This window comes from Trypanosoma brucei, chromosome 7, assembly GCF_000210295.1.
Source record: "Trypanosoma brucei gambiense DAL972 chromosome 7, complete sequence".
Lineage (NCBI taxonomy): Eukaryota > Euglenozoa > Kinetoplastea > Trypanosomatida > Trypanosomatidae > Trypanosoma > Trypanosoma brucei.
In genome coordinates, this window is record NC_026740.1 from 317,890 (window position 1) to 345,428 (window position 27,539).

General features: G+C 48.8%; 15 protein-coding genes across 15 annotated transcripts; 14 read left to right on the forward strand and 1 right to left on the reverse strand.

Annotated features, from left to right (window-relative positions):
- Window positions 1–10: 10 nt before the first annotated feature.
- TbgDal_VII1360 (hypothetical protein, conserved) lies at window positions 11–466 on the forward strand (the record flags this gene model as incomplete). The annotated part of the gene is made up of 1 exon (XM_011776143.1): window positions 11–466. One exon carries the CDS (start codon window positions 11–13, stop codon window positions 464–466), a length of 456 nt encoding a protein of 151 aa, XP_011774445.1.
- Window positions 467–860: 394 nt separating this feature from the next.
- On the forward strand, window positions 861–1,415 carry TbgDal_VII1370 (hypothetical protein, conserved; the record flags this gene model as incomplete). Its single annotated transcript, XM_011776144.1, has 1 exon — window positions 861–1,415. The coding sequence occupies one exon, from the start codon at window positions 861–863 to the stop codon at window positions 1,413–1,415; it is 555 nt and encodes a 184-aa protein (XP_011774446.1).
- Window positions 1,416–1,868: 453 nt separating this feature from the next.
- TbgDal_VII1380 (hypothetical protein, conserved) lies at window positions 1,869–3,530 on the forward strand (the record flags this gene model as incomplete). The annotated part of the gene is made up of 1 exon (XM_011776145.1): window positions 1,869–3,530. The coding sequence occupies one exon, from the start codon at window positions 1,869–1,871 to the stop codon at window positions 3,528–3,530; it is 1,662 nt and encodes a 553-aa protein (XP_011774447.1).
- Window positions 3,531–4,142: 612 nt separating this feature from the next.
- Window positions 4,143–6,635, forward strand: TbgDal_VII1390 (hypothetical protein, conserved; the record flags this gene model as incomplete). The annotated part of the gene is made up of 1 exon (XM_011776146.1): window positions 4,143–6,635. The coding sequence occupies one exon, from the start codon at window positions 4,143–4,145 to the stop codon at window positions 6,633–6,635; it is 2,493 nt and encodes an 830-aa protein (XP_011774448.1).
- Window positions 6,636–7,205: 570 nt separating this feature from the next.
- TbgDal_VII1400 (hypothetical protein, conserved) lies at window positions 7,206–11,954 on the forward strand (the record flags this gene model as incomplete). The annotated part of the gene is made up of 1 exon (XM_011776147.1): window positions 7,206–11,954. The coding sequence occupies one exon, from the start codon at window positions 7,206–7,208 to the stop codon at window positions 11,952–11,954; it is 4,749 nt and encodes a 1,582-aa protein (XP_011774449.1).
- A 182-nt stretch (window positions 11,955–12,136) lies between these two features.
- On the forward strand, window positions 12,137–12,496 carry TbgDal_VII1410 (hypothetical protein, unlikely; the record flags this gene model as incomplete). The annotated part of the gene is made up of 1 exon (XM_011776148.1): window positions 12,137–12,496. The coding sequence occupies one exon, from the start codon at window positions 12,137–12,139 to the stop codon at window positions 12,494–12,496; it is 360 nt and encodes a 119-aa protein (XP_011774450.1).
- Window positions 12,497–13,076: 580 nt separating this feature from the next.
- TbgDal_VII1420 (hypothetical protein, unlikely) lies at window positions 13,077–13,397 on the reverse strand (the record flags this gene model as incomplete). Its single annotated transcript, XM_011776149.1, has 1 exon — window positions 13,077–13,397. The coding sequence occupies one exon, from the start codon at window positions 13,395–13,397 to the stop codon at window positions 13,077–13,079; it is 321 nt and encodes a 106-aa protein (XP_011774451.1).
- Window positions 13,398–13,427: 30 nt separating this feature from the next.
- TbgDal_VII1430 (hypothetical protein, conserved) lies at window positions 13,428–14,774 on the forward strand (the record flags this gene model as incomplete). The annotated part of the gene is made up of 1 exon (XM_011776150.1): window positions 13,428–14,774. The coding sequence occupies one exon, from the start codon at window positions 13,428–13,430 to the stop codon at window positions 14,772–14,774; it is 1,347 nt and encodes a 448-aa protein (XP_011774452.1).
- Window positions 14,775–15,128: 354 nt separating this feature from the next.
- On the forward strand, window positions 15,129–16,595 carry TbgDal_VII1440 (DNA polymerase sigma-like protein; the record flags this gene model as incomplete). The annotated part of the gene is made up of 1 exon (XM_011776151.1): window positions 15,129–16,595. The coding sequence occupies one exon, from the start codon at window positions 15,129–15,131 to the stop codon at window positions 16,593–16,595; it is 1,467 nt and encodes a 488-aa protein (XP_011774453.1).
- A 500-nt stretch (window positions 16,596–17,095) lies between these two features.
- On the forward strand, window positions 17,096–18,061 carry TbgDal_VII1450 (hypothetical protein, conserved; the record flags this gene model as incomplete). Its single annotated transcript, XM_011776152.1, has 1 exon — window positions 17,096–18,061. The coding sequence occupies one exon, from the start codon at window positions 17,096–17,098 to the stop codon at window positions 18,059–18,061; it is 966 nt and encodes a 321-aa protein (XP_011774454.1).
- Window positions 18,062–18,834: 773 nt separating this feature from the next.
- On the forward strand, window positions 18,835–21,741 carry TbgDal_VII1460 (hypothetical protein, conserved; the record flags this gene model as incomplete). The annotated part of the gene is made up of 1 exon (XM_011776153.1): window positions 18,835–21,741. One exon carries the CDS (start codon window positions 18,835–18,837, stop codon window positions 21,739–21,741), a length of 2,907 nt encoding a protein of 968 aa, XP_011774455.1.
- A 444-nt stretch (window positions 21,742–22,185) lies between these two features.
- TbgDal_VII1470 (ATPase subunit 9, putative) lies at window positions 22,186–22,539 on the forward strand (the record flags this gene model as incomplete). The annotated part of the gene is made up of 1 exon (XM_011776154.1): window positions 22,186–22,539. One exon carries the CDS (start codon window positions 22,186–22,188, stop codon window positions 22,537–22,539), a length of 354 nt encoding a protein of 117 aa, XP_011774456.1.
- Window positions 22,540–23,526: 987 nt separating this feature from the next.
- Window positions 23,527–24,735, forward strand: TbgDal_VII1480 (hypothetical protein, conserved; the record flags this gene model as incomplete). Its single annotated transcript, XM_011776155.1, has 1 exon — window positions 23,527–24,735. The coding sequence occupies one exon, from the start codon at window positions 23,527–23,529 to the stop codon at window positions 24,733–24,735; it is 1,209 nt and encodes a 402-aa protein (XP_011774457.1).
- A 612-nt stretch (window positions 24,736–25,347) lies between these two features.
- Window positions 25,348–26,088, forward strand: TbgDal_VII1490 (hypothetical protein, conserved; the record flags this gene model as incomplete). Its single annotated transcript, XM_011776156.1, has 1 exon — window positions 25,348–26,088. One exon carries the CDS (start codon window positions 25,348–25,350, stop codon window positions 26,086–26,088), a length of 741 nt encoding a protein of 246 aa, XP_011774458.1.
- A 405-nt stretch (window positions 26,089–26,493) lies between these two features.
- On the forward strand, window positions 26,494–27,363 carry TbgDal_VII1500 (nucleotide binding protein, putative; the record flags this gene model as incomplete). Its single annotated transcript, XM_011776157.1, has 1 exon — window positions 26,494–27,363. One exon carries the CDS (start codon window positions 26,494–26,496, stop codon window positions 27,361–27,363), a length of 870 nt encoding a protein of 289 aa, XP_011774459.1.
- Window positions 27,364–27,539: the final 176 nt, after the last annotated feature.

Below are 27,539 nucleotides of genomic sequence, written 5' to 3' on the forward strand. Positions count from 1 at the left end.
CCGGAGGGAAATGAGTACGATGGATGTCCCGGGCACCGCCATTGAGCAGTATTTCAACCAGCTCATCCAGATGAGGCTTCTCACACAGGTGATTGTATCAGATACTCGGGGTGATACGACTGTTGCGTGTCTCATGGGTTTGGAACATGGAGGAGACGCTGTTGTTTCGTCAGCTGAAGATACGTACGGCGTAGCAGAGTCGATAATGGAAAGCAACGTCGCCCTTAGTGGTGCTCGATGCTTTCAGAATTTAGACCAACTGAACCTGGGTGTGCCACTCTATGTAAGCTTTCAGTATCACGATGATGTCGTTGTGCAGACGCTCGATGGGTGCTGTATGCTGACTCTCATCGGTAGCCGGTCCCAAGGACATTTTGTAGGTGGCCTACTAACACTTCTCGATCAAATACGTTCGTGCGAGGCATATCAAGAGCTACTAACACAAACTCAACTATGCTTTAGGTGAAGTATCTACTTCCAGTCGTTTACGTGTCAGAGGCCATACTCTCTTTTCTACATTTCCTTTTATTTCCCTAATTGTCTTGAAGTCGCCATGCGAGGTCTATTTGTGACGTTTTGTTGGTTATCGCTATTTCTCATTAATTTATTTGTGTGCTCGAGCTCTCAGCATCCTGATTCTCTACTCTGGACCCCTTTGCCCTTTCCCTTATTGAACCCCCTCTGTGTACAGGTATTTTTTGAAGGCCATTTTCAACGATTTTCGTCTATAGTTATCCATTCTTTCTCGCATTTGTGCTCTTTCCAAACCTTTCTTTGTTAGGCAGCCGGTACCATTCGCAGCAGCAGCCGGAAGTAGACTAATTTGCAGGTAGTTTGTACCATACGTTGTCAAAATCGTGATGACTGTGAACATCGTTGCGCGCATTTCCAACTTACCAACCAGTATTACGGACGCTCACTTGCGGGAGCTAATTGAACCGTTTGCACGAGTGAGGTGTATTATTATGCCCAAATCTGCTCTTTGGCAGACGTGTCCCACGGGGCGCGCGGAAGTTGTGGGTGCCACGACTGATGACACTATATTGGTATACGTCCATCTCCACGGATCTATCATTGATGGTAATCGAGTAAACGTATCATTTGGGAAAGTAGCCAAATGTGTTCAACCGACTTCTTCATCACGCTTCGCGGGAGAACGGCGGGAGAGGACGTCACGCCGCACGCGTAGTGAAAGCAGGGGGGCGCGGAAAAGACCGAAGAGGGGCGATCGTAGTGGGGAATATTGCAGTAGGGGGCACGGGAAGCGGCAGACAGTGAGGCGGTCACCTACTCCACGGAAAACGAGGCGCTACTCTACATCTCCTTCGAGCAGAAGCTCGTCTTCCGGACGGGACTCGTGGTCAAGCGACAGAAGCCGAAGCCGAAGCCGCTCCCCGTACCCAAGTTGGAGCTAATAGCATTAAGGTAACTGGGCTCTCATTTCAGTTGGGAGAAGTGAGGTGTTCTCAATCGAGATTAACGAGTTGGCGCACGGATGTGTTGTGCGGAAAATGCGTGAGACGAACAAGGAGTTGTTCCGTCGATATGTTTTTGTTCCCTTCCTTCTGGCAGATAGTTGTTTGTTCGTTGAAATTAATACTGGTTTAATGTCTCTTTCCCCTCAATTTAAGTGGATGCGCTCTTACACTTTCAACGGCGCTGTCATGACAAGAGGATATTGTTATCGTAATATGTGTATGTGCACTCGTATAAGCACATGCTATATATATACTTTTTAAAACCCCCTTGATCATACATTACAGTAAAACCATTACGGGGTTGCCTGTTTCTGATTTGGCTACTGCAACAAAAAATCATATTAGTAGGGAGAGAGTATTTGTAAAATAAGCAGGGTAGGGAGGGAAGTGATGAACAATGCTAATGACACTTTAGATTACAGTGGTAACACTTCCTCTACGTATTCTGCCGCTGTAAACGAAGAATTTTTTACTCCTACAAGACGTACTCATGTGTCAGTGTCCACTTCTCACGTGAGCAGCTCCGAAGCTGACTTCGTCACGGGATCAATGGTCGACGATGAAGAATATTACAATGAATACACTAGTGGGTATGAAAGCAGAGTGTATACTCATGCATCCTTCACCTACGACGAATTTTCTTCTGGATCCCCAAATTCCGACGACCTGAGTTCAACGTTCATGAGCTACTATATTGATAATGTCATAGGCCAAAAGACTCGCTATTTTTTTTCTGTTCTGCGAAAGCCAATCGTGTTCTTCTCGTTGATATTGCCTGGATCTAACTTTGTTGGGTCCCTTGGTCGTCTGGTATACGCTGTAACTGTATCGGCGTCCAGACGCACAGCGGTAAATTATTCTATGGGCGTGGAAACCCTTTGCGCCCTTCCTAAGGGGTATGGGCACATGCCGGAGCACTTGCAGCGCGCACGTCTTGCATTGCCCTCATTTGTTGAGTACTTCGCTAAAATGTTGTTGCGACTCAGTGGAGTTCCTTCGCTTGCTGATTTGCAGAAGAGAAAATGGTTAGAAACGGTGCGAATTCTGAAGAGTGCAACTGGGGAGATTATATCACAGTCAGCCCACCGGTCTTCAGGGCCAATGATACCGCTTGCAGTTTTCCTTCCAGTGTTTTCACTCAGTGTTATTACGATAGCTCGAGGCGTGATTTCACGGCAACAAACCTATAACGAATATGAGGAGGACGAGGACGTGGCGTACGAAGCGGCGCATTCAGGTAGTTACAAGGGGGTGGCAGCTTCGCGAGGGTTGGATGCGCTACAGCTGTCTGGATTAGATGACTCATTCCCAAATCTAGGATCGGAAAAATCAAACGAGGTTAACTACAGTGGGGTGGAAACGCCGAAAGGTTCACCACCCGCCCCCGAACTTTTCCCGTCTCCTAAACCACAAGGTGAGAGACATGCCCCCTCTGAGACACAAACGAACCCCCAAACAGTACCAACTTCGAGGGATTTATCTCCTGATTCTTCCGCTGTCGGTGATGAATTTAAATTGATAATGTCCCCCACATCAGAGGATCCGGGGCGAGCCCCTTCTGCGGCTTCCCGGGAAGCTGTTCGGCATCCTAAACAGTACGATCTAAGGGGTGATGTCGTAATCGCTTTGACTGGGGAGCCGTCACCTCAAGAGGTGGATGTTCTGCTTATGGCGGCGGCGAAATATAAGTGTCGGAGGGTAATTTTGCCCTCTTTAGTGGCAGACACAGCGCTGGCGTCAGTGCATCCTTTAGTGGATGTGGTGAAGGTCAGCGATGTGATGGAACATGTCATGAGTGTTGAGGAAAGCGAAGGGCGGACTACTGTTGGAGTTTTTCTGCGGCCAGTAACTGATGAAACGGAGGAATTGCGGCTCTTCACACACCCTACCTCTGTAGTATACATTTTTGTGCCTGCGGCATTTTTGGAGGCTAATGTTATCGCACATCTGGTTGACCGTAGCGTTTATTATTCGGCATCGTTGGACGAACCCTTCCCCATCAATGTGTGTCTTTATGACCGCCTTACTAAAGAGCGACAGGAGGGTGCGTGATCAACGAAGTCATTGTTTGAGTTGTGTCCAGGTGTGTATTTGTGTATGTGTTTATTGGGATGGGGTTATAAATACGCTTTGTACTTTTTTCTTAATGATCAAGTAACAACACATATTGGTGAGAGGGGTACTCCTGTCTTGTACATTTGCCATCCAGGGTTTTAACACCACCCCTTACCGATGGGTGCATGCTTGTACTCGTACAGTGCGTCCGCTTCTCTCTATCCATATATCATCACAGCAGCATTTAACCGTTCATGCACTCTTGTTTGACATTTTCTTCCTCTTTCCCCCCTTCTACATTCCTCTGTAAACTTGGACGATGATATTTTAAATGTTGTGTTCGAACTATCAGCGCGTAAAGGGCAAAGCACTGCTTCTCGGGAAAACCTACGGAGTGGTCTTGAGTTGTTTTTGCTCGGGGCGTACCGAACTGGTTGTGCAGGGAAGTACCATAGAAAAAGATAAAATAGATTTACTCGTAATTTCGCTTCCTATTTTTAACACGGATAGACTTTTTTCTCTGGGGGTTTGCACTAATATATATACATTGTACAGCCGTACAAGGTGCACAAACGTTTTTAAAATTTGTGCGTATAGATTTTCCATTATATGCTTCGACCGCACTGCACTGAGCGAGTCCCTTCCTGTATAGATTCAGGATCCGGAAATGTCGTTTTTGCGTTGCATCCAGACCCATTTGGTAACCAAGTTTGCTGGGGCTGCTGCGTCGTGACGCGAAATCTGGAGTTGGTTTTCAGCCGCCCTTCGTATGGGGCGTCTCGGCTCAAAATCCCCGGGGCGCATGAAAAGGGAGACACCTCGCAATTTTTTTGTTTTTCGTGTGTCAACGCGACGAAGTTGTTGGGCGTTCCCATTGAACCCAAATGGGTGATGAGCTACGACTTGAGCTCAAACAGCTACTCGGAGGAGGCAGAAATGAGCCATGCAAACTCGGTGTTGCAGGGACTCCCGACGGTTGCCATGTTGCTCATGACAAATAACGCTGAAACTAAGTTGCTCGTCGTAAACCCTGTTTTGCACGTGGAAAAGAAAGAGCAGATCATTACTTATCGTGCAACCCTGCTTACCTCGCCCGACAGCGTTCAACATGTCGTGATGTGCCGTGGGGGTAGGGTGGTGCTGCTACTTGAGCAATGTGTGGGTGGTAATGTCGCATCGCAATGTTTCGGCTTACTTATCCGGGATGGGCAGCCCCATGCACCATTCAAATCCGTGCGGCTTACCGTTCCAGGTGAGTTTATCGCGTCGATGCCCGCCCAACGGATTATTTGTGCAAGAGCACGAAGACCTCTGAGTCAGACTACGCATGCAATGATTGAGACAGTCGATACAGAAGTTACAACCTTCACCGATCATGGTGTGGTAATCGTATTTCGGATAGGCGTATCTGATGCGGAACCACAGAGAGTAACTTGTGTGTGGGTTTCGCACCTTTTCCGGCGGAGTGAGTCGCAGAAAAAACTTCTTAGACCCCTCGGTGTGGTTGAAAGGTGGAATACAACTATGTCTTTCAAGCAAGCAACGGGACTTGCCGGCACAAAGCCGCCACTCCCTCCTCTGGGGTGCGAGGTACCGCAACAGTTACAGGGATTTAAAACACACTCGTCAATTATTTGCGCAAGTTCCAATGGTGCACTGATTCTAGTCGCCAAACCCAACTCCCCAGATGCGTTTATCGCCTGTCTAGGAGCGAGCGTTCATGAACGCTCGAGTGCGAATGCGGGTGTTGGCGTATCTTTGCCACCGAGTTTGAACCTTTGTGACGCTTCGTGGATTAGTGGGCCCCTTTGTGGCTTTTTGCTTCTTGGTAACGATGATGGCAGAAAGGTTCTCTCTCTTTATTTTCTTCCGCTCACCGGAGAGTCACCACGGCGGGTGCACATTGAGCAAACCGATCGCGAGTGGGCAAACATAGAGAACAGGAATGTTCGCTTCTTTTCTCTCAGCACAGTAGTGAATATATTTGGAGTCCCCCAGTTGCGCATATCACTGCTCTTTTCCCAGCACCGCAAAAGAGGGGACACACAGATAGAAGACTGGAGTGAATTACGTACTTGCCTCTTCTCTTTTCCAACAGTTGCATCCCTATCATCGGTTGAGGACCCCGCACACGTGTCAACCCTTGTTTATTGCACTGGACTGGCTGCTTTTGAGGCAATTCCATGGCCTGTGGGTACGTCTGCAGGAACTAAGTGTACAGATGAGGTCCACGGCTTCGGTGATGTACAACTTTCGACAGAAGCTGCTCTCGAGTCACAATTAAAACGTTGGCCTCATTTGGAAGAATCGGGGATTGAATTCTTCTGCGGATTAATACATGAGATGGTTCAACGTCTCACGACTAGCGTGCAACGATGTCGTTTCGTTGATTCGGGGTTCGGCAACCGGGCCGTTGCCGCACTGGTAGCAGTATTCCAGGGTGTAGCTGAGGCTTTCGTCACCCTCGGTGTTGCGTATTCATCAACTCTTCTGAAGCGTTATTTGTGCTATGTTCACAGCATTCTGGTTATACTTCGCCAGGCGCTGACAGTTATGGGTCAGTATGGTGCAATATCTGCCTGCTTCTCCGCAGTAGCTCCGTTTGCGCATCTTGATAGCAGTGGAAGCGAAGGCGAACTACAACCTGAGTGGCGCGCGTTGCTTGGGGCACTCTTTGACGAGGCATTAGCACACACGTGTGCTTACCCTTCGCTGGCACAGGCGCTTCTTCCGCACTGCAGCGCAGGTGTGAAACAAATAATGGAGGCTGGACGACGCATGGAACAGTGGACGCACAAGCAACAAGAAACCGCAGCTACGACCTTAACGACAGCTGATAGGGGCGAGAGCACACAGGTCCGAACACTGCAAGAGGTTCTCTCGCTCGTGCGTAATGGGGCGCCTGCATTGTCGATGCTCTCCCCTGCTGACGTCTGTTGCGCGTCGCGGCGTTTGTTCTTCAGCGATGGAATAGACACAGTACGGGCTTTCCTGAAGAGTTTCGTTGGCGACTACTGGATGAATTGTCCAGATATACAAGCCGTTTGTAAGGAGTATGAAACAGTGAAAGAGGACATGGATATAGTTCTTCAGTGCCGTTAAACACATGGGGCCCAACGCGGAAAAATTACCCACTTGGTCGCAAAAAAAAAAAGAAATGTGATGGTATACAATCTTTTTTTTATTTGTTTTCCAGTTCTCATGTCAGGACACATTCCATGCGTACAGAAAACACTTTAATTTGTTGATTGTGTAAGGGTATAATAAGTGTGTTCTTTTCAGATCTGCGTCGTATGCAATATCTCACCCCCCTTCTCGTATTTCCCGTACGCCTTACTGCTGTGGATAAATAGTCACACCTTCTCGTTTACGCCACGCTGTGTTGGCGAAGCGAGAATGCTACTTTTCATTTATTTCTTTTGTGAGCTCTCATCTTTTGCACTTAATTCTTTGAAAACTGAAGCACTTTTCCTTGGCAGTGAGGTTAAGCTTGGTAAAGGGTATAACATCATTTTTATTTCTGGAAACGGCTGTGGAAACAGAAATAAAATTGGCTGGGTTGATACACAAGAACCGGGGTTGGTAGTGTGGCGTTAGCCGCAGTGGGTGAACGTTTGGGCGAAGCAGCTTCATTTTCAACACCAATCCCAATATCGTCCTTTGTTTACCAGCATGGACGCAATAAATGAATCAACATTGATGAGCCGCGCTGCCCCAAATGCACCGAAGGGTATAAGCGTCCTCAATAAGAGCGTGCATGAGTCCATGCATTTCCCACCTGCATGGGTTTCTCTTTCGGTTGGCCACTTGGATGATGCCTACTCCCTGAGCAGCAAAAACAACGATGTTCTGTGTTTGGCAGCCTCCCTTGTGATGCGAGGGGACACAGAGAGAGCACTAAAGATGATGGAAGCGCTTATAATCTCCAGTTGTGTCGTAGTCCACGAACGCCTAAAGGGGCTGCTGTCCGATGATTGCTCCTCCTTGAAACGGATGAGCCAAGTCTTGTTAAGCCATGTGCGTGGTAGAGCCGCACTCGCAGCAGCACTGGGTGCGAGCATTGATCCTACCAGTGAAGAGTGTCAGCAAGCTGCCATGGGCGCATGCGAGATTGTGGATTGGGATGTTATCCACAGGTGGTTTATCATTGCTCTCCTCCTGCACGATGGGGATTATAAAGCATCGGACATTGTGTGGTTTCATCACTTTTTCGCGCTACCCCCCATGACGACCCTCGATGGGAGCCCGAAATCGGCCGCCTCAGCTAGGAAGCGGGATGCCGATACGTTGTCGGCCGGTTTTCTTGGTGAAGGTCCAACTGCTATGTGGGCCCCTATGGATGCATCCCAAATGAAGGACATACTACTATCCCACTGTGGCAAGGATGAGGTGCTTCTCATTTCCACCATATGCGCGTGGAAGACGCGACGCTATCGAAGTGTAACCACTAGCGCGACTGAGTTTTTGGCCCTGGCAGGTGGGGACCAGGTGATTCTGGATGACTACATGAGCATAATGGTGCGCTTCGTTCTTTGTATGAGTCTAATCGAGCTTGGAGAGCGCACGCTTGCTGGCAAGGAGGTGGCCATACTAATGCAACACAAGGAACCGTTTGTAGCGATGGTTGGTTGCAGCATTGCTACTTTTCTTCTACCGCTTCCGGAGTGTATCGGGCGCATCACCTCATTTAACGGGCCAATTCCGCGGCGGAGGTATTTGATTGCGTTGTGTGAATACATTCATGCCCTTACCCTTTTGCAGCTAGGTTCGATGGAAGCTGCAATACGGGTCATCAGGGAGGCACTTCCTTATTCGTCTTCGCACAATGTAGGTGAGTGGCTCTTGGACATTCTTTGCATCGCCTGTACGGCCATAGAAGACTCCAAAACGATAAGTGAGTGGCCCGTTTCCGTCCACCGGCAGCTGTACCTTGCACTGGCCCCCGCCTTTTTCGGTGGGTTTAACATGCACGAGCTGAAGGTGAACATGAAGTCGCCCCTAGGGCGAATGGTATACCCGCGGCGGACCGCCTTATGCGCTTCCATTAAGCAGATGCTTCCCGTGTACATGGTGCGGGCCAACCAAAAATTCGCTAAGGGAGAGTACGTTGAAGCATGGGAAAACGTGACGCTGGCGGTGGCTTGCGCAGAGGAGATTATCGGGTCTGTTGAGTTCGCCTTCACTGATTGCTCGCCCATGCTTGTGTACGCATTTGGTTGCCGTGTTGGTGAGCATGTGATCGGTGAACTAATGTCTTCGTCGACATCTGAAGAATTTTCAACATGTTCCGTTGCAGGTGATACCGCTGCCCTCGTTCAAAAAAGTGATATGCTGGGGGAAAGTGTGATACAATTATGCTTGCAGTGGGCCCGGCGGATACGGGAGTTTCACCCCAACGCTCGTTTGGGGGCTTTGACGATGTCTAAATGCACCACTTTTGCCCACACTGACAACTTCTTGAGCCGTGCAATGGATGTGGCTCACCGTTATCCAGGAAGCGCACTTGCGCAGAACTGTCTTACGCTTGCACTTTACGGTAATCACAACATTCCGGAGGCAGCTGACAGCGCGGCCAATGCACTTCAAACGTTCCCACACACAGTGGAGGTGAAGGCACTTTACGGTTATATGCTGAAAAAGGACGGTCTATACTATTATAACTATCGTGGCCTTATTCCCATTCATTGTTCCCCGTGCAACGATTATAAGTGGGCGAAACGTAACATCACCACACTCATACTACTTCTAATCAACGTTGTCGTTATATTGGTCACGCTGTCGTTGAACTTGCCGAATGTGTTCTCGCTGTCGGAAACTGCAAGAGAAATAGCCGTTAGGGTGCAACTTCCTACTCTGATTCCCATCAGCTACACGCTCGTGGTGTTTACCTACGCAATCACGGCGAGCTTTACGAAGAACAATCTTACACACACGATACTGCAGGACCTCTTTTTTGACAATGGGCCGCTGAACCGTTTTGTCTTCGCTATGCGTGGGATTGCCTTCGTGAACGCAAGCAATGCGCTGTTGATAACTATCGCGGGTAACAATTTCCTATTTACCTCGCATTGGTACACCTTTTTGTTCTACCTCGTATTATTCATCGTGTTCGTCCCCTTTACTTCACACCTATGGCTTCTTCCTTCTTCGGATCAGCCCAGGGAGGCGATGTGGACATGGCTTGCATTGGTTTCTATCGACGTTGCTGCTACTGCTTTTCTGCTGGTGCCACATGTCATATTATTCGTTATCGAGCCGCTTATGTTCGCCTTGTTTTTCCTGCAGGGGAGCACCTATCGACCCACCCAAGACAACGTGAGCGGAAACGTAAAGAAAAGGTTGGTGATCCACACAGCGTACCGTAACGTGATGCCATCGCGTTATGCAGTGACTACTGGGTCGGGGTTTATTCATTTGTCTTTGTTGAAGCTTCTGTTTTACAAGACGCACTCGTCGTTATCGACTAAGTACCTGATTCGTGCACAGACAGATGAAGAGAACTACCGAGTGTTTCCGTTAATTGAGGTATTCGAGCCGATCTCCCCTGCACCAATCGAACTGGACGAAGGGACGAAATACATGTTGAAGTCGTATCTGCACTACCCTGGCGCTGCTACCACGAAGGTCGAACGAAAAGACGGTACAGCCGAAGGCGGCCAGCAAGGCTTGGAGTCTGACAGTTCTGAAGAGGAGGGCTACGATGACCCCGACTGGGGTGATCAAGCTCCGCTCACACGTTCATTTGCGGGTGGGAACACTGGCGGTGAATCGCCTGCTGTTGGGGAGGTGATAGATCAGGAGGCGTTGAACAGCTTTTTAAACGTTGGTGTGACTGTACTCTCGGAGTTCGGTAAGCGGCAGGGCAAAAGAAAATCTAACCACGATATGCCTGATAATCCTGTTGAACTGAGTGATATTCGTTCTCAGCGGAGAGACTCGGTGCCAGGGGGAGAGAGACGAAGTAGAAGACCATCCGCAGTATTCAGGCAAGGATTCTCGAGTCCGCGCGATGGCTGTGGAGACGGAAGGCCTAACCGATCCAAATCGGAGAGAAGAGCTTCTTTTGCGTTTGGTGATTCCTGCGCTGCGAGTCCGAGAGGCGCTGACAAACACAACCGGGGTACCAACGACGATGAAAATCGTTACCTTGGGGGTGACTGTTCGGTTGCGGGATCCGGAGGCGCATCTGCAGCGCAGACGAAATATTCAAGTGGAAACACGACTTCCACGTTCCGTGACCCTGTTGTTGCGTCCTCCAGCAGTATTGGATCATCGAAGTGCACTTCAGTTGCCACTGGGGATGCTAAAGGAGGTAACCTTGCGGAGAAACCATCAGCACTGCCCAAGTCCAAGGATAAGCGGGACAAGAAATCCAAGGGAAACGCATCTGATGCTCCTCCAGAGGAGCTTCAACTAAAAAAATCACTGGAACAACTTTGTGAGGTTTGCCGCTCCGTGTCCTTTACCAGTTTGAGTGTTTCAGACAAGAAAAATTTGGAGGGAGCGAAGACAAATGTGCATCAAAGTCTGTCGTCTCTGTGCAAGGGGGTGGAAGTTGGACCAATTCGCCTCAAGAGCGAAGGTTGCTGCGAGGCGGTTTGCGATGCGTTATTCCATTTAATAGCGGAGGGTGATGTGACAAATCCCCTTGAGGGGGTGAGGGGCCCTCTGGCAGAAACCCTGCTGCAACGCGTGGAGCTTTCTTGCCTCGCAAACCTTTTAGTGGCAAAGGAGATCCCCCTTCAGTGTGTATTGCATGGCCGGACGAACATCTTGAATATTGTTATGGTTCCGAGTTGCGTGGAGGGGATGTGTGCCGACAGGTGGTCAACAATACTAACCGCCCTGCAAACGGACGCCCGTCGGGAGCGTGTCGAGTCCTTGCGGCTTTTATTTAAAGGTTTGAAGTACGTGAAGGGGAAAGACTGTTTGCAGTCAATTAAACCGATGCTGCAGACGGCCGTCACTGCCGTACTGATAGCTGAGTCGGCGCATGTAGCAGGCGAAAAGCTCTTTGCTCTTTTGGAGACAATTAAAAAAGAGGGGCGTATACCTATTGACTTTTGGGAGGAGGAAGATTCCCGCAACCGGACGTTGTTCTCGCATGCGTGTGCATCGGGGAATGTAGAGCTTGTTGATGCGCTATGGTGCACCGGATTTGTGAAGTGTCCGAATAAGGTCCAAGGTGATGGAACCAACGGGTTAATGCAGGCGGCTATTAACAATCAACGGCGTGTTGTACAGTGGTTCTGTGACCATGCAATGGATTCAACCGACAAAAGTTTTCAGCACATACATCCCGTATATGGTGATGCCTTAAACATTGCTAAGGAGGTCGATGCCGACCTCCACGCCCTGATTGAGGCTAAAGTAGAGGAATTGAAGACATACCAATGGGCCTCAACCACGCAAAAACGTTAGAGGGCATCAAAGCCGCTCTATTTGGATGATCATATGTATGTATTTCGCCTATAAGTAAGAGAGTGTGACTGTATTAATTGTTTTGAATGATATAGACAGGACATGGGCCGGAGTGGGGAAGTGTAAGTGTGTAACAAACAAATGAGACCAACAACATTAAGGTAGATGTAGTTGAGGTTTTGATGGGCCAATATTCGAAACCAAAGAATGAAATTAGGGAAACGGAAGGGGAGGGTGAAGCAAAGAAATTTTCTTTGCGGATACAACTGTTGCAATGTTCGCTCCTGTTGCAACTTTTTATTTTTATTTTTAAACATGCAAACCAATACAATATCCAAATACTTGTGTTGTTATTAATGAGTTTGTTATATCTATCATTGGGAACATATTTCCGAGTTGTGATCAACTCAGGGCAGTGGGGACCTTTTAAAAGTGGAGCAGGGTCAACTACTCAGAGGGAGAAAGTGATAATAATGACACTTTCTTTTTCATTGAAAATAAATAAATTATATTGTATTGGGGGTGTACATAAACATTCTTGATATATTCTCTATAGTCCCTTATGTTTTTTTTTTTAAAAGCCCTCCTTCTTCGCCTTGTCTTACATATTATTGGTGCTGCACATGTTGATTGGAGATATAAACGAGGTGTTTCTTTTTTTTTTTTTGATACTGATATGGAAAATGTGGAAGAACGAAAAGCGGAGGAAGTTTGAGAAGGTTTTTAAAAATGTCACATCCGTTTCTGATCTTGTTTGCTTGGATGTTCTTACGGAACGTTAAGCACGGAAAAGGAGTGAAAGGAAGCGTCCTCAACCGCACCTGCGACAGTTGTGCCACTTGCCGTCTGCTCCTTGATTATTGAAACACTTCATCTTCTTGCTTCTCTTCCTTCTACCGTATCATTGGTTTTGTTGAATTTCCTTTCTACTGTTAGTGACGTATAAAATCACGTCTGCACGTGTGAACAAATGCGGAGATGGAGCGTTTCCGTGCTACTGCGCACAACAGAGTATTCGTAGGGAACGGCAGCGGTATAAGGCGCTGCACTGAAATTGTCCCTAATGTACGCGCATAATAGTAAATTGGATCACCGACGCGTGTCAGGTAATCGAGTACTAATCTAGTTTAAACCTGCTGAAGGTAACGGGAAGGAATCGCACGTTGGAGTATGGAGGAGGATTGGTGTGTGCGCATGAACGACCTGCCACCCTGTAGCGAAATTATCACAATTTACTGAAAGAGGAACAAAAAGACGAAGCACGAAAAGGGGGGTTGACTTCCACTTTCCTTTCCATTGCTTAGTTGTTTTTTTTGGGGGGGAGGGGAGGGATGCACATGTGTATATATTTCTCTCTTTGTATTCCCAATTTGTTTTTTTTTTAGTAACCTTATTTGTAGGGTAAACGAGCTGCCCCTTGGAGTCGCTGAGTAGTGGGTTCATCGCCTTAGCCTCCGAGCTGTCTGAACCATCATGCTCGCGGACCGCATAAATAGGATATGTGGTCTAAGGGGGAATCACAGACATACAATCAAGCCAGGTGCTTCCTTGGCAACGGTCTTTGACAATGATTCCTCCCAGGACTTGAAGATTGAAGTTTCTTGGAAGAGATTAACTTCCAAAGATTTGGATGGTATATGCCGTCTTATCGCGGAAGGAGATGCCGGAGCGCTCGTGAAAGTTGTTCACCTCTCAGACAACGATCTTGGTCCGCAGGGGGCGCAGAAAGTCGTGACGGCGATGAACATGTCGGGTGTCCAGGATTTGCTGTTGTGTTTCAACGATGTTGGGAGAGAAGGTTGCGACGCACTCTCCAACATAGTGAGTATTTCAGTGAATTTGCGGCTGCTTGATTTACGTGGTAATGGCCTCACTCCCCGTTGTGTGCACAAGCTGCTCAAGGCGGTTGCTGTGTCCACCAGTTTGAAGCGCCTTGGGCTTGGATCCAACAAACTTGGACCGGAGGGCGCTGCCCTTCTGGCTCGAAAGTTAGAGAAGAACACATATCTCACTTCCCTTGACATCTCGCTGAACGAAATTGGACCGGGTGGTGCGAAGCCCGTTGCCAAACTTATAGAGGGACCTGAATGTGTGTTGGAGTGTGTGCAATTGTACGGAAACCGTCTCGGACCAGAAGGCGTTTCCGAGATTCTAGCGGCGGTCAAAAAGAATCGTTCTATTAAGCAGCTCACACTTGGAAACAACCACGCCACCGATGCCGTAGCCGCTGATCTTGCCGCCATGTTGCGTGAAAACACTTCGCTGGAGCGCTTAGATATTCGGCTAAACACCCTAACAGCGGCAGCCGTCCGTGTCTTTGCACAAGATGGTTTAGCACAAAACAGCGTGCTTCGGTCTCTCTGTCTTGCTGGAAATCCTCTTGACAGCATTGGAGGTGAGGATATATCCCAGGCACTTATTTTGTCCCAGGTGACCGTTCTCTCCCATTTGGACCTCAGCTCGTGCCAACTTGGGCCGATTGGCGGGATGCGTATCGCGAACCTCATTGGCACAAGCTCTACCATTACCGACGTGAACCTGAGTGACAATAAGCTGGACGATGAGGCATCTGCTTCGCTTGCGAACAGCATTTTGAACGGCGTGTCGATTTCGTCATTAAATCTATCTGCTAATGAGATTGGGGAGTGGAGCGCAAGCAATTTGATCGAGGCAACTCAACGCAATTTCCGCATGATGTCACTTGTGCTCCATGGGAATAAAATCAACCGCACAGTCCAGAAAAAGATTGACACACTATTGGAGGAGCGCCTTGCTCGCAAAAATGCGGAGTGTCAGCGCACATCATCCTCTCGAGCATGATATGATGTACCAACACCGTTCGCGTAACGTGGAGTTACATTGAGGGGAGCGTTCACCCTGTTGTCTCTTTCAAATGTATAGTTTAGACCAGTGAGCCTGACACAAAACAGAATTTCAGATCTTTTGTTAGAAGGTACACCGCGGTGGAATATTCCTTTCGTCAGTACTCACACTGGCGTAACGTTCGCCCTGTGTTGCAGTGCCATGTTGTTTGGTTTGTGATGACCGTTCATCTTAACTTCATGGTTGATTGTTCCTTAGCATCTGTTTCTCCCTTCCCCCTTGTCTAAATAACACTGACTCGCTACTTGTATGGAAAAAAAATAAGAAAAAAAGGAGGTTTGAAATCTGCAAATGAGCGCAAGCGACGGAGGGAGAAGCAGTAAAAGGAGCGGCAATGGCTGGTCCCGCGTAAAAAGGTGGTCTGCCAACGTTCCTGCCACTTATGTCGAAGGAACGCAGATGTTAACCGTGGATGGAGCCCAGCAAACAGCAGTGGTGAATCCCTCCTGGAATCGGGGCTATAACCCTGCTGATTGCGCGTGGACGAGAGAAGGTGGGCTCAAACGGCACCGTACAGGTGACAACAATGCGGAAGATCGAAGGCTACGTTACAAGTCCAAGATGAGTACGCTGTGCCCCAAGACGGAACCGTTAGGAAGTAGCAACATGCCATTTGACTCGGAAGGTATCCATACTTTTGATGAAGGATTGCTTTCTTTCTTGGCAGCAGTTGCTCCCGATGAGGAAGCGCACCGCAAGGCGAGATTGGTTATGCATGATGTAGCACAAACTCTATACAACGTCGGCCTGCAAGTAGCACTTTTCGGTAGTTGGTCTACAGGCCTTTGTATTCCAAGCAGTGACATGGATTTTGCGGCCGTTTCAGTGATACCACATGTTGCCGGCAGAACGAACAACTCCAATATGTTCCGGAGGAACTATGAATACGGCGGAAGTTGTGGTATGGTGACAGAGTCTCTCTTTGCAAGTTTGAGTGATCCACCAGAATTTAAAAGAGAGCGGCAAAGAAATTACTCGTTGGCACTGCGGACTGTGGCGAAGAGCATGCGGTCTTCAAATTCCTTCTGTAGAATCGTTTGTATTCCACACGCCCGTGTGCCACTTGTTAAGGCTGTTCATTCCTGTGGGAAAGCAGTTGATGTCTCATTCCAGAGCGATGGTCTGAAAACCACAGCTTTTCTACGTGATGAGTTCAGAAGAGAAGAATTCCGTCGAGCCCGGGGGCTCATCATGTTACTGAAGGCTCTGCTTGACAAGTGGGAGCTTAACGATCCCAGTAAAAATGGCCTCGGGTCTTTTCCCGTATCTATTATGGTTCTGTGGTTTCTGCGGGAGGAGGCACCAAAGGAATGCACTGGTGAGTCAGGGAATAACTATGCCACCCAATTTGTTGCTCTTCTGAAATACTACGGCACACAATTTGACTATTTGAAGGAGGGAATTGACTATGCTAAGGGCTGCACGTTCACAAAGACGTCAACGGAACTGTTTATTGTGAACCCACTGAAACCCGGTGCCAATTGTGCTTCATCTGCGACACTGTTCGATTCCCGTGTCGTGCCGAATCTGCGTGAGGCATATAGAGACCTTTTACCACTTCTTAAACCCAATGTTACCGCGTGTTTGATCGAGAGGACTCTTGGTAGAGTATTTGGTGTTTCGCAGAAAGCCTTGAGTAGAGGCAAGGCAATGTGGAAACACCGGCAGGACGCTCGTGCCTACGTTGGAGGCGCAACGGCGCAGCACCAGTGGGATGAATTGACAAACATGTACGTAGGAAATCCCATTGGGGTGTAAAGAAAATGAAGAGACGCGTTCAGTGGTTGAATTGTCGACGAAGGAGATTGTTGTATTCATGTGGGAATGAAGGACTCTTCCGTCCACGGTAACTGGATTCTTGGGAGCGTACTTGGTTCCGGGGAAATGCGCTTTACCCTCCAAATGCAGACAAATGTCAACCATCTTCGGGTGCTACCGAGAAAGAGGGAGCCACTGTACTCTGTATGCGCGCATCTCCGTGTTACATCTTTTATGGCATGGATGGCTTCACTGCCTTAACTCGCTGTGCTTGGGTTGTGCTCACTCAGCTCCCACCTTCGAGCTCCCCTAACGGTCGATACTTTCCTGTCCTCCAGATAAACTGGCGACCCAATGCACATCCGTTATGGGTGCGTCCTATATCGGTTTACCCATTCTCTACACGTGGTGACAGTTTGTAAATTTCACTTCACCTGCCACGCAGTCTCCCTAATATAGAAGGAGAAAAGGTACGAGGATTAGGGACCTCTTTAGATTTTATGTTCGGAGAGCTGGTCTGCGGCCCACCCGGAAGTGGGAAAACAACGTACTGCGAGGGAAAACGGCAGTTTCTCAGCGTGTATGAACCCACACGACCCGTAGTACTGCTGAACCTGGACCCGGCCAATGAGGATATCTTTCCTTACCCTTGCGATGTCGATATACGTGAGGTTGTCTCGCATGTGCGTGTCATGGAGACGGAGGAACTTGGACCCAACGGTAGCTACTTGTTTTGTGCCGCTCTCATGGAGCGTCGCATCGACTGGATAATACAAAAGGTTGAGGAAGCCGTTGACCGCCGTTTGCGTGACGTGGTCACCACTGGTGGGGGCTCCGTTCACCCCCGCCCTCCATATCTGATTATCGACTGCCCTGGGCAAGTGGAGTTCTATTTAGGTTCTCCTGTTATGCATACACTTTTCCGTGCACTGCAGAAGCGACTTTACTGTACTCTCTGCACTGTGCATCTCGTAGACGCCAGTGTTTCAACACGCGACATTTCTACTTACGTTTCAAGTTGCTTGCTTAGCATCACAACGATGATTGACCACGAACTGCCGCATATTAACGTGTTTAGCAAATGGGATACCCTCTCGGTAGAGGACTCCGAGGAAGGAGAGGCTTATCTTCACGCCTCAAGCTTTATGGCAGAGGACTTCGACAGATTGTGGAAGAAGCAACTTCGGCAACGCCGTCGCAATCAGCGGCTTGCGAAGTTGTATCCCACTGGAGCGGAGAAGTTGGATGCTCGCGACGAACCGAGTGCGGCGGCGAGGGACGACATGGAGGTGGAGGCTATTGACCTGGAGAAGGACGGCGGTCACTTGTATCGCTACAGCAAGGCTGTAATGGAGGTTGTGGATGGTTATGGGTTAATTGGTTTTTTGCCGCTCGACGTTCAGTCACAGGATATGATGATGCGTCTAACGCAACAGATAGATGATTGCATCGGCAACTTTCTATGACGCGAAACTTCTCTATTCGTCTCCACCGGTGCCTGCGCGTATGCCGTGCTGTGCGGACAGTACCCTTGGTACAGCTTCTCAATGGCTATGCGGCGAGCGAGATATAACACGTGCTCTAAGACTTTTTACGCGGAACGTCACCAATGTTGTTTTAGTGGATCGTTGCTGGGGATATTCGCCCTAAAAGCTGTACGAAAGCTTCCACTTCTCTAATCAACTGTGACATGCAAGGCTTCGTGGAAGGGAAGTTATATGAAATTTTACTATGATCAGGTGCAGTCCCTCAGCACAAATGTAAATGGTGGTGATCTGATTCCACGCAGCTTCCGTAGTGGTTCAGAGAGCGGCCTCCTGCACGCCCGTTCGTTTGTTTACTTCATTACCCGGAAGGTTGGCCCTCAAACTATCGTGATAAAACCTTGAAGTTTTGGATAGCTGTCACAGGACGTGCAAGGCAGACACTATGTAATGGCGGCTGCGGTTTCCCCTTCACGGCCAGAAATGGGTCGTGTCACCGTGTCAACCCACGTGGTAGAATGAGTTTTCTTTTCTCTCTTTTTTTTGTTCTTTGATCGTGGGGTTGTTACCAAAATTTTGGTCAATCGGGTATGACGAGAAATCGTGTGTAACTCGCACGTCGCCGTATGCGCACAGATCGTAATGTATGTGGCAAGACTCCCTTCCCGTATGTGAGTGCCCCCTTTTCCTGGCTTCCACTTGAACTTCCTTCCTTATATTCTCCTATAATTTGACACAGTGTATTTGTCATCAAGATGGACGTAGTGTTGGAGGTCCTCCGTACGTCCAACAACAATGACGAGCGCAAAAAAGCCGATGCACAGCTGCGCCAGATGCAGGAAAGTGATCCGCAAGCTTTCCTCATGCTTACGTGGGATGGCATATCCTCCACTGCGGTAGATACGACTACACGTTTCTTTCTCGCATCGACGGTGGTTCAATTTGTTGAGCAGTCATGGCAACATAGTGTCCCTAAAGATCTACAAGTAGTCATGATAAACCGCTACCTGCATTTGCTTCTTTGTAGTGAGCCCCTACCATCGGTGACACTCGCGCGGAAGGTCGCACTGCTCTTGGGACTCATGCTAAAGCGGTGCAATGCACGCGGTGAGCCTGGGGCGTTGCCTCCACCATTAGAGCATGCGGGTAAAATGATTGGGGAATCGGTGGTGCATGCAGTGAACAACCTAAGCCCCACTTTAATAGGTTTGGCAACGCAATATCTTCTTGTACTCCACGTTGTGTTGAAGGAAATGGAAGGTAAACGAGTTGGTGGTGTTTTTCCGAGGTTGTGTGCTTCACTCGTACCAGTCATGTCCAGTGTCTTCGTGTCAAGTGCGACGTGGGATTATGTGACGTGCTATATGCCACTATTGTACATGATGAAGTGTGTATTGCGTGTGTTTGGATCTGGTGTGTTTGATGCTGGGTTCTATCCACACCTCTTGGACATTACCTGGCGATTGGCGCACTCCGTTTCCGTCACCGGACAACCCACGGAACGTGTGGAACGAGGACAGCGACTGATGGAGTACGCAATAAAAGTACAGTTGAAGATGTTGAGTGTCTTCCCGAGCAAGATGGATGGTCTTCCTCCTGCATTTTTTATTTCCCAAGGGAACGGTGACATGGAAGATAGGTCACTACTTGCACTGTTGGTCGCCATCATCGAAAGTCCGATTGGAACGGTGGTGACGGAGAAGCTTGTTTGCCGTGCTCTACTGACCTTTAAGGCTCTCTTAACGGTGGAGGATTCACAGCCGTTCGTAGCGAATTGCGTAATTGCACTGGCCAACGCACCACAGCTCCTGAGTCGCGTAATCGATCGTATTACCTATTTTCTTGCAGATGCAACAGGTGATGCAGTTCTTCGCGCGTGGGACTTGAGTCCGGAGCATCATGCTGCTGAGTTAGAAAGGTTGATAGATGATACAGAACACGTATCGTCATGTGCGGAGGAGCTGTTGCTAGCTCTCACAGGTTCCACACACTGCTCCGAAAGCAGTTTACGCTTAACATGGGAGGTTGCAAATGCCTTGCTCGACAGAGGTGGTGTGGAAGAAGTGACGGCAGCGCTCCATGTTATTGGTATTTGTTGTTACACCATGGCTGACGGGCCGTACTCTGCCAGCTTCATGAACTTTCTAGCGGCGAAACTCCTCCCTATAATAACCGCTGCTGCAACTAGCACAGTTGGTGACCAAATTTATCCCTCCCCATTCGTGCTTCGGCGAGTGGTGTGGGTTGTTGGGATGTGGTGTGAATCCGTAAAGGGCTCTGTGGCTCGGAGTGAGGTGCACAGAGCCCTTACTTCACTACTCGGAGCCCCCACCCATGTGGTTTTGCAACTTTGTGCACTGCAGGCAATCGGTCATTTTATTTTGGATTTGAATTTCAGTATTGAGGATGTCCCAGCTGAATGCGTACAAGGCACACTGTGTGCCATTCAAAACCTTCTGCCGCAGTTAAGTGCCCCTGCCACAATCGAACAACTAGCAGGTCTTGTTCAGGGTTTGATAGCTCGAAAACTTCTTCATGTTGGTAGTGGGGAACTATTGTTGGACATGATGCTCCCTGCCGTGTACAGGGCGATAAGTGGCGCGCAACGCACCCCTGACGGGGAAGCCGATCACAGCGGCGGGAACGACGACGGGGATGAGGAAAGCGATGACGATGTGTCTTTACAGGGTCGTTGTATAGGTTTGCTTTTGGAATGTGTTCATAGTTGCGTAACTATTGCCGCACCGGAACTTGAAGAACGTGTGTGGTCACTATTCAGAGCAATTGTTCTTCCCTGCACTGAACCTGGGAGCCGCTTGTCTCTATGGGCCGATGAACAGGCATGGGAACTGCTGCTGTCCATGTGCTGCGCTGCACGGTCGTGGTTACCGGAAACGAACGATGCTCTGCTTTTCTGTTTGGATAATATGACTCGTGAGATATCCTCACGGCACATTGTGGTCCGTTGCGTATATTCGATTCTGTTGTTATGTCCAGAACCAGCGAAGCACATCAGTGTCGCGTTGGTGGATCACGCTATGGCAGAGCTCACACAAACTTGCAGCAGTGATGTTGCTAGCGCGTACTTTGCTCTCCTGGCGGTGATGCTGCGGCGTGGGGAGGTGACGTTGCGTTGCCACTTGCTGAGTTTAGCCCTCCACAAGTTTCTCAGCATCAAGTCTGTGCACTCCGAGTCCTTCAGTGAACAACTAGCACTCCTTCTCGCATGGGGTTTCTTGCCTTATGGTGATTGTGAAAATTGGGAAGTTATACTTCTCGACACGGTGGCAAAGGTCCTTTTACACCACCCGAATGCAAATTCTTTCGTGGAATGGATTGTATTACTTTTTGACGTCTCCCCGGGCCCATTCGTGACAGAACAACTTGTGCGTCTGTTGCAACACTCACTCAGTGCACAACACACGGTACTCCTCCAGCTCATCGGGGAAGATGATAGGGTTATGGCACGGAAAGCAGTTGAAGGGACTCTACTGCCTCCATCATCCATGCAGGAGCGAGGTGCGGATACGGATGAGGTTGGAGAGTTGGTGCGTGATCCGACCGAAATGTTGATGGAATTATTCGGTGACACAGCATTGATCGGTGCTTCGCCGCACGTCATTCGCTTGTGCAGATTGTTTGACGTATGCGCGATTTCTTAGTTGTATCGAACGTGGACGCGCAAGTAAACTCTACAGCACAAAGGATGCGAAAGAAAGATACTACCCGGTAATAGCTAACGGTCTTTAACCCCTTATATCCCTCATGCGTGTTTGCCGAGTCATTATTGTGGTGCGAGGTGCAATGTGACCTGTTGTGGGTGCGGGAAGTAACACGTACTTGCGCATGAACACGAAATAGTCAAGTTCAAATAACAAACACATTTACCGTTACTATGAAATCATACTTTCCTGTTTAATCTTTCTTTGCTTTTTCTTTTTCCACGTTGTAGACACACCCACCACAGTTTCTTTTCTTTTCTTTTCGTTTTTTGCTTTTTACACTTTCTTATAGATTCTCCTGTTTCCTTTTCGAGCAGTAAGTGCCTTAAAAGAAAAAATTAAGTAAACAACCGCATTTATACTGGATTTAAAAACAAAAAAAAAATGATGCGCCGCCTTGCCATTCAGTCTTCTGTTCGCCGCACCACCGTGGCCATAACACCAATTGCGGTACCCATGAAGGTCGCCAGTCCGATGTGTAGTGCTGCTACTCGTCAGGCTTCAACAGTGGCCATATCCGTGCAGGGCCTGCACTACGTTGGGACAGGTCTTGCCGCAATTGCCCTCGCCGGTGTGGGTCTTGGCATCGGAACAATTTTCGGTAACCTGTTGGTTGCTTGTGCTCGGCAGCCCAACTTGACGAAGATGCTTTTCAACTATGCCATTCTTGGATTCGCACTCACGGAAGCTATTGGTCTATTTGCACTCATGCTTGCGTTCTTGATGCTCTTCTCGTAAAAGAGTTATACAGCCTCTCTGATTTTTGAGGAATGTAGAGAAGGGTGGATGATTAATATCTGTAAGGTTAAGGTTAGGGTGTGGGCTCTGATGTTTGTGCTTCTTATTCGCACCTCCAAAGACGCGATTTTCTTGTTTTTGTTTATGTGCGTGTGTGTGGTTGTGTGGATCCTACCAAATGCTTTAAGTGTGGGGATGGGGCCCCACGCCCACAGGCACACATGCTCGACGTAAGGAGGCCGTGGGGCGGACGCTCATAAACATCTTTTTAATATTATTAGGGGAGTATTAGTACCATTTGAGATGGCGGCATACGCTGTGAGGAGGTCTTGGTAGCGGCTGTGCACGGGTGTTTTCCACCCTGTTGGGGTAAGGGAGGTGTGTGTTTGTATCTTGACTCATTTCTGGTAGTATTGGAAGAAGGAGATAACCGAACGCATTTTTGTTTCTCTTTTTCCTCTCATCCTCATTTGTGGTGACATCAACGGAAGAAGGGAAACATTTTTGTAATCACCACAGAAGCGGCTGTTTTTGTGAGTTACATGAATTTCTACTTGTCGCCGTATATGCATGCGCAACCGTATGCTTTTGAGTGCTTACCCCCTTTTTTACGTTCGATACAATCCTCTTCTTCTCTTCACTATTCAACATATATATATTTTTAAATTTCCTTCTTTCCTTCTTACGTAACTTACAAAGCCTCTTCAGCGAGGGTACACCTTTGTGCTCTCATTCTTACCGTTGTGCGACACTCGTCAGAATTGTTATCAAGAGGGAAGAATACAGACGAGGGAAGGAACACCATTCCCTCTTTCGCGGCAAGTTTCGGTCGGAGTGATTACTCCGCAAGTTGTGGAAGTGAGCGTCCCCATTCTGGGACTTGCAGTGGTGCCACATCGTTCTTTCTCGTTCTGGAAAGTTATCCAGGACGAAATACAACCATAGTAATAACAGTTCATCATAGTATCACACAACGACGCCGTTACCATGGTTGTAAATGAGGCTCCGTGGTTGACGCGTTGGATAGAGGCATTGTTAGTCGTTGCTGTCTTTTTAATTTGCTGCACTGCCGACATGCTCAAATGTAATAATGGATTCACCTACAAATGCTCGGATAATGGTTATAGAACATGCAGGCGCGAACCCCAAAGTTCGTTCTGCGACGATTTGGTGCTCCCTACAACAGTCATGAGAGAACTGAGGCGCTGTAGTTGTGAGGACCGTAAGTTCGCTGAATTACTGCTTCACGTCGTCGAAGTTGGTGCTCCCATTGCTGCTGGTGGGTCTGGAGGGGAAAATATCGAGCGCATTCCACTAGCCCCGCTTTTGTCAAATGCTCTGAGGGGTTCCATTGGCGATAAGATCGTGAGCAACAGAAGTAGTGGTATTTTTAGGGTGCCTGTGCTTGAGGCTCTTCGAAAGGAAATTGGACTGACTGTTGACAATTCCACTCCGTGCTTGAATAGTGAGAGTACCTTCAAGGTTTTTCACAGCCATGATAGCGTGTTGGTTCCTGGCTCTGTGAACTTGCTGGAGGAAGTTAAGGCTGCCATACCCTTTGATGACGGCGGTAAAAGTATGCCGGGAATACGGAGCGCACTGGAGGAACTCCTCAAGCGACGTCAGCAGCCCAACGAACCTGGGGCGAGTTCTTGTATGTTCGCCCACCTTATCTTCATTGTCGTCGGTACCCCTGGAAGAGGTGGAGTGTGGAGTAATAATGAAAGCGACACGCGACATACTGCGCTACAGCTGATGGAAGTGCAAGCGCACATCCGACGGACCATTAGCCGATTTTTGCGTGGGAAGAGGAGATACACTGGCATGTTGGGGACTGTGTGGTATGTGGGTGTTCCAGTTGGGTTTCCAGTTCATAACAACAGTTCCACTGATGGAGGAGCTGCAGAAAATGGGCGGACAAGGTCATGTGACGTTGGTGATGGACTGCCACACTGCACCATGAACTGCACTGCTCATACGCGGCGGTTAACTTTGTATAAAAGTGTGAATGGAGAGTTACAAAGAATGGTGGGCTCCCATGGAAGGCGCCTTAGTGCCCGGACGATTATTCTTCCGTACAATGATTACTTCAGCACAATAGGTAATTTACCAGGGGAATCTCAATGGGTGGACTGCTTTACGCTGTCCAGTGGTGGTGTGGCGGAGATGGCTCGGCTTCTTGTGGAGGGACTGTGATCGCGTAAGCGTAACTTTCGGTATGTTGCGCTCGATTCGTTCATACACCAAATGGTTGTGTGTGCAAGGTGTGTGTGTGTGGAAGGTTGCATTTTATCAGCACGCGGCTGCAGCGGAGGAGCTATTGAGGAGAATCAGTGGTGCTCTGCCTCTTTGTTGTCTATTGTATTCCCTCCCCCTTCTTTCGTTGATGACCGCATTTTATCTCTCACTCCTTTTATGAAGTTACAATGAATGGAGGTCAATCCCTTTTCTTCGTGATTATTACTATTTTTTTCTTTTTGTATCGTGTAAATTTCCCTCTGGCTGGTCCCTGATTGTTAGCGTCGAAGTGGGTCACCGGTTTTTTCTTGCGGGGATTCTCACTGCACGGTCACGGACGTGCAACTCCGGTGCTCGTGGTTTTGCGAGAGCACTTTACCTGACGCACGTTGACCTAACCTTATCCAACGCTCAGTTTCATGTCCTTCTTCCGCTTATTGTGTTTTGATGGTGGTTTCTATTTCGTCTTCAACTATCTTGTGACTTTCCTTTTGTGATTTTATTGGCAGGCGTCCTTCCCATCCACCTTTTCTTTGTTGTTGTCACGGCGTTATATGAAGTGCTGGTTTGATGAGACCGTGTGCGGCTGGTGTGGCGTTGCAGTTAGTGGTGGCAGATCCGTGGCAGCGCTGCGCAAGGCGTAGGACGAGTACCAGTGCCAACACTAAAACTTGTAAATCATTTACGAGCAGGATACCGTTCAAGCTGCGATCCGATCAAGTGAATGAGTCTAATATTCCCTCAGCTCGGGAGGTTTCAGAAATGATTGCAACACACGAGGAGTTGCAAGAACAGTTACCTTCCGCGAAGTTTTTGGAGTCACGGTACATCAAGCGACCGTTGCACACCGAGAGTTGCGGAAGTTGCCCTGCCACTGTGTGCGGGCCGCCTCTGTGGCCGGATTGCGATACACCGGAGGAAATTATGGATGAGGAACGTTACGGCGGCCCTGAGGCAATGGACCGAGTGCCGGCTCCATCAGCCGAGCACATGTTGCTTGCCTGGCGTGCGCTGATGTGGGGGACACTATATGCCTTTGTTGGTGTTACTCTCGTTGTAGCGGTGGCGATATACGTCAGTGGTGTGAACGGCATTTCGAGTGTTCTCCAGCATCTGCGTAGTCGCTCAGAGCGGGAGTTACATCGACTGTCAGCTGAAGGTCAGGAGGTACATCATTTTGTGCTTGACTTGACAAACCCGGTGGCGTTCGGCCGGCAGCTACAGGAGGCGTGGCAATTGGTGCAAGACATTGCGAATAAGCAGGAGGAGGGTGAAGAGAGTATAGCGAAGGAGATCAAAGGGGAGCTGTAAAGGCGAAGGTAGTTGCGGAGGGGAGGGAAACATTGCGTAACCTCCTCATTTCTTCGGGCAATGCGGCAGCATTGCGAGAGTTTGTGACAGGTGAAATTGCGCCTTACATTCATCTGGGCGCGTGACTGGACGTGACACAGATAATTCCAAGGGGCAAACATTCGGAGGAACACGTTGTGTGGGTGACGGGTGAAACGAGGCACTGGTTCTCATTTAATTTTTTTCGTTTTGTGTTGGAGAATTTGCTCACTTTCGTACCTCTCGTTTCCTATCATTGCTCTTGGTTTATCCGTTCTTGGGAAAGGTGGCACTTGTTTATCACACTTTTTTTTCTTAAAGAACGCGTTACGGGTTTCCACGAAAAGAAAGGAAGGGACGGTTTGAGAGCGGGCGCACAGACGACTGATGGCCACCTCCCTTTCGGATGTGAATCACATAATTCTTGTGTTGAGTGGCAAAGGCGGCGTCGGGAAATCTACGGTGGCGTGTCAACTCGCCCTTGCTCTGGCTAATGTACATGGGAAGAAGGTTGGACTGCTGGATGTTGACATTTGTGGTCCTAGTGTTCCGACGATATGTGGTGTTACTGGAAAGGATGTGTATCGCGGGGACGCGGGATGGGAGCCCGTTTCGTTGTTCCACGAACAGCACGAGGCAGACACTGCGGCGTCTGCGACGGGTAACGTCAAAATAATGTCCATAGCATTTTTGCTACCGAGCGAGAATGACGCCGTTGTTTGGCGCGGTCCGAAGAAGGATGCGATGATCCGTCAATTCGTCACTGACGTGCACTGGGGCGCACTCGATTACCTCATTATTGACACCCCACCAGGGACTAGCGATGAACATCTCACGTTGTGCGAGGTGTTGAAACCCTTCAATACAGCAGGAGCTGTGATCGTCACAACACCTCAGGATGTGGCAACTGACGATGTGAAGAAGGAGCTTTCTCTTTGTCACAAGTTGGAGCTGAGATGCCTTGGGGTTGTGGAAAACATGTCAGGGTTCGTGTGCCCCCATTGCGCCCATTGTACCGACATTTTTTCCAAAGGCGGTGGGAAGAAACTTGCAGAGATGTATGAAGTGGAATTCCTTGGCGCAATACCAATCGATCCAACACTTTCCCTAGCGGAAGACAAGGGCCAGTGCTTTGTAACGACCGCGACAGATGCTAACTCCCCCACGGTGCGCAAAACTGTCGCCGCGGTGACTGGTGTTATCGATGCCATACTGAAGCAGGTGGAGAAATCAGCGCAACTGCAACAACGTCATTAAGGGTTGTGGTGGTGGGGAGAGTGCAGAAGGCTGCTGTGAATGAAGGGATATCGGATATGAGTATTAAGAGAGGTTTGTAAAGCGGAGTCTGCTGCAAGGATGGGCGTTGTGTTGTTTCCTTATTTTTACCCAGCAAGCGCATCGTTAACTTTCTTTCTTCACTCAACCACACGTGT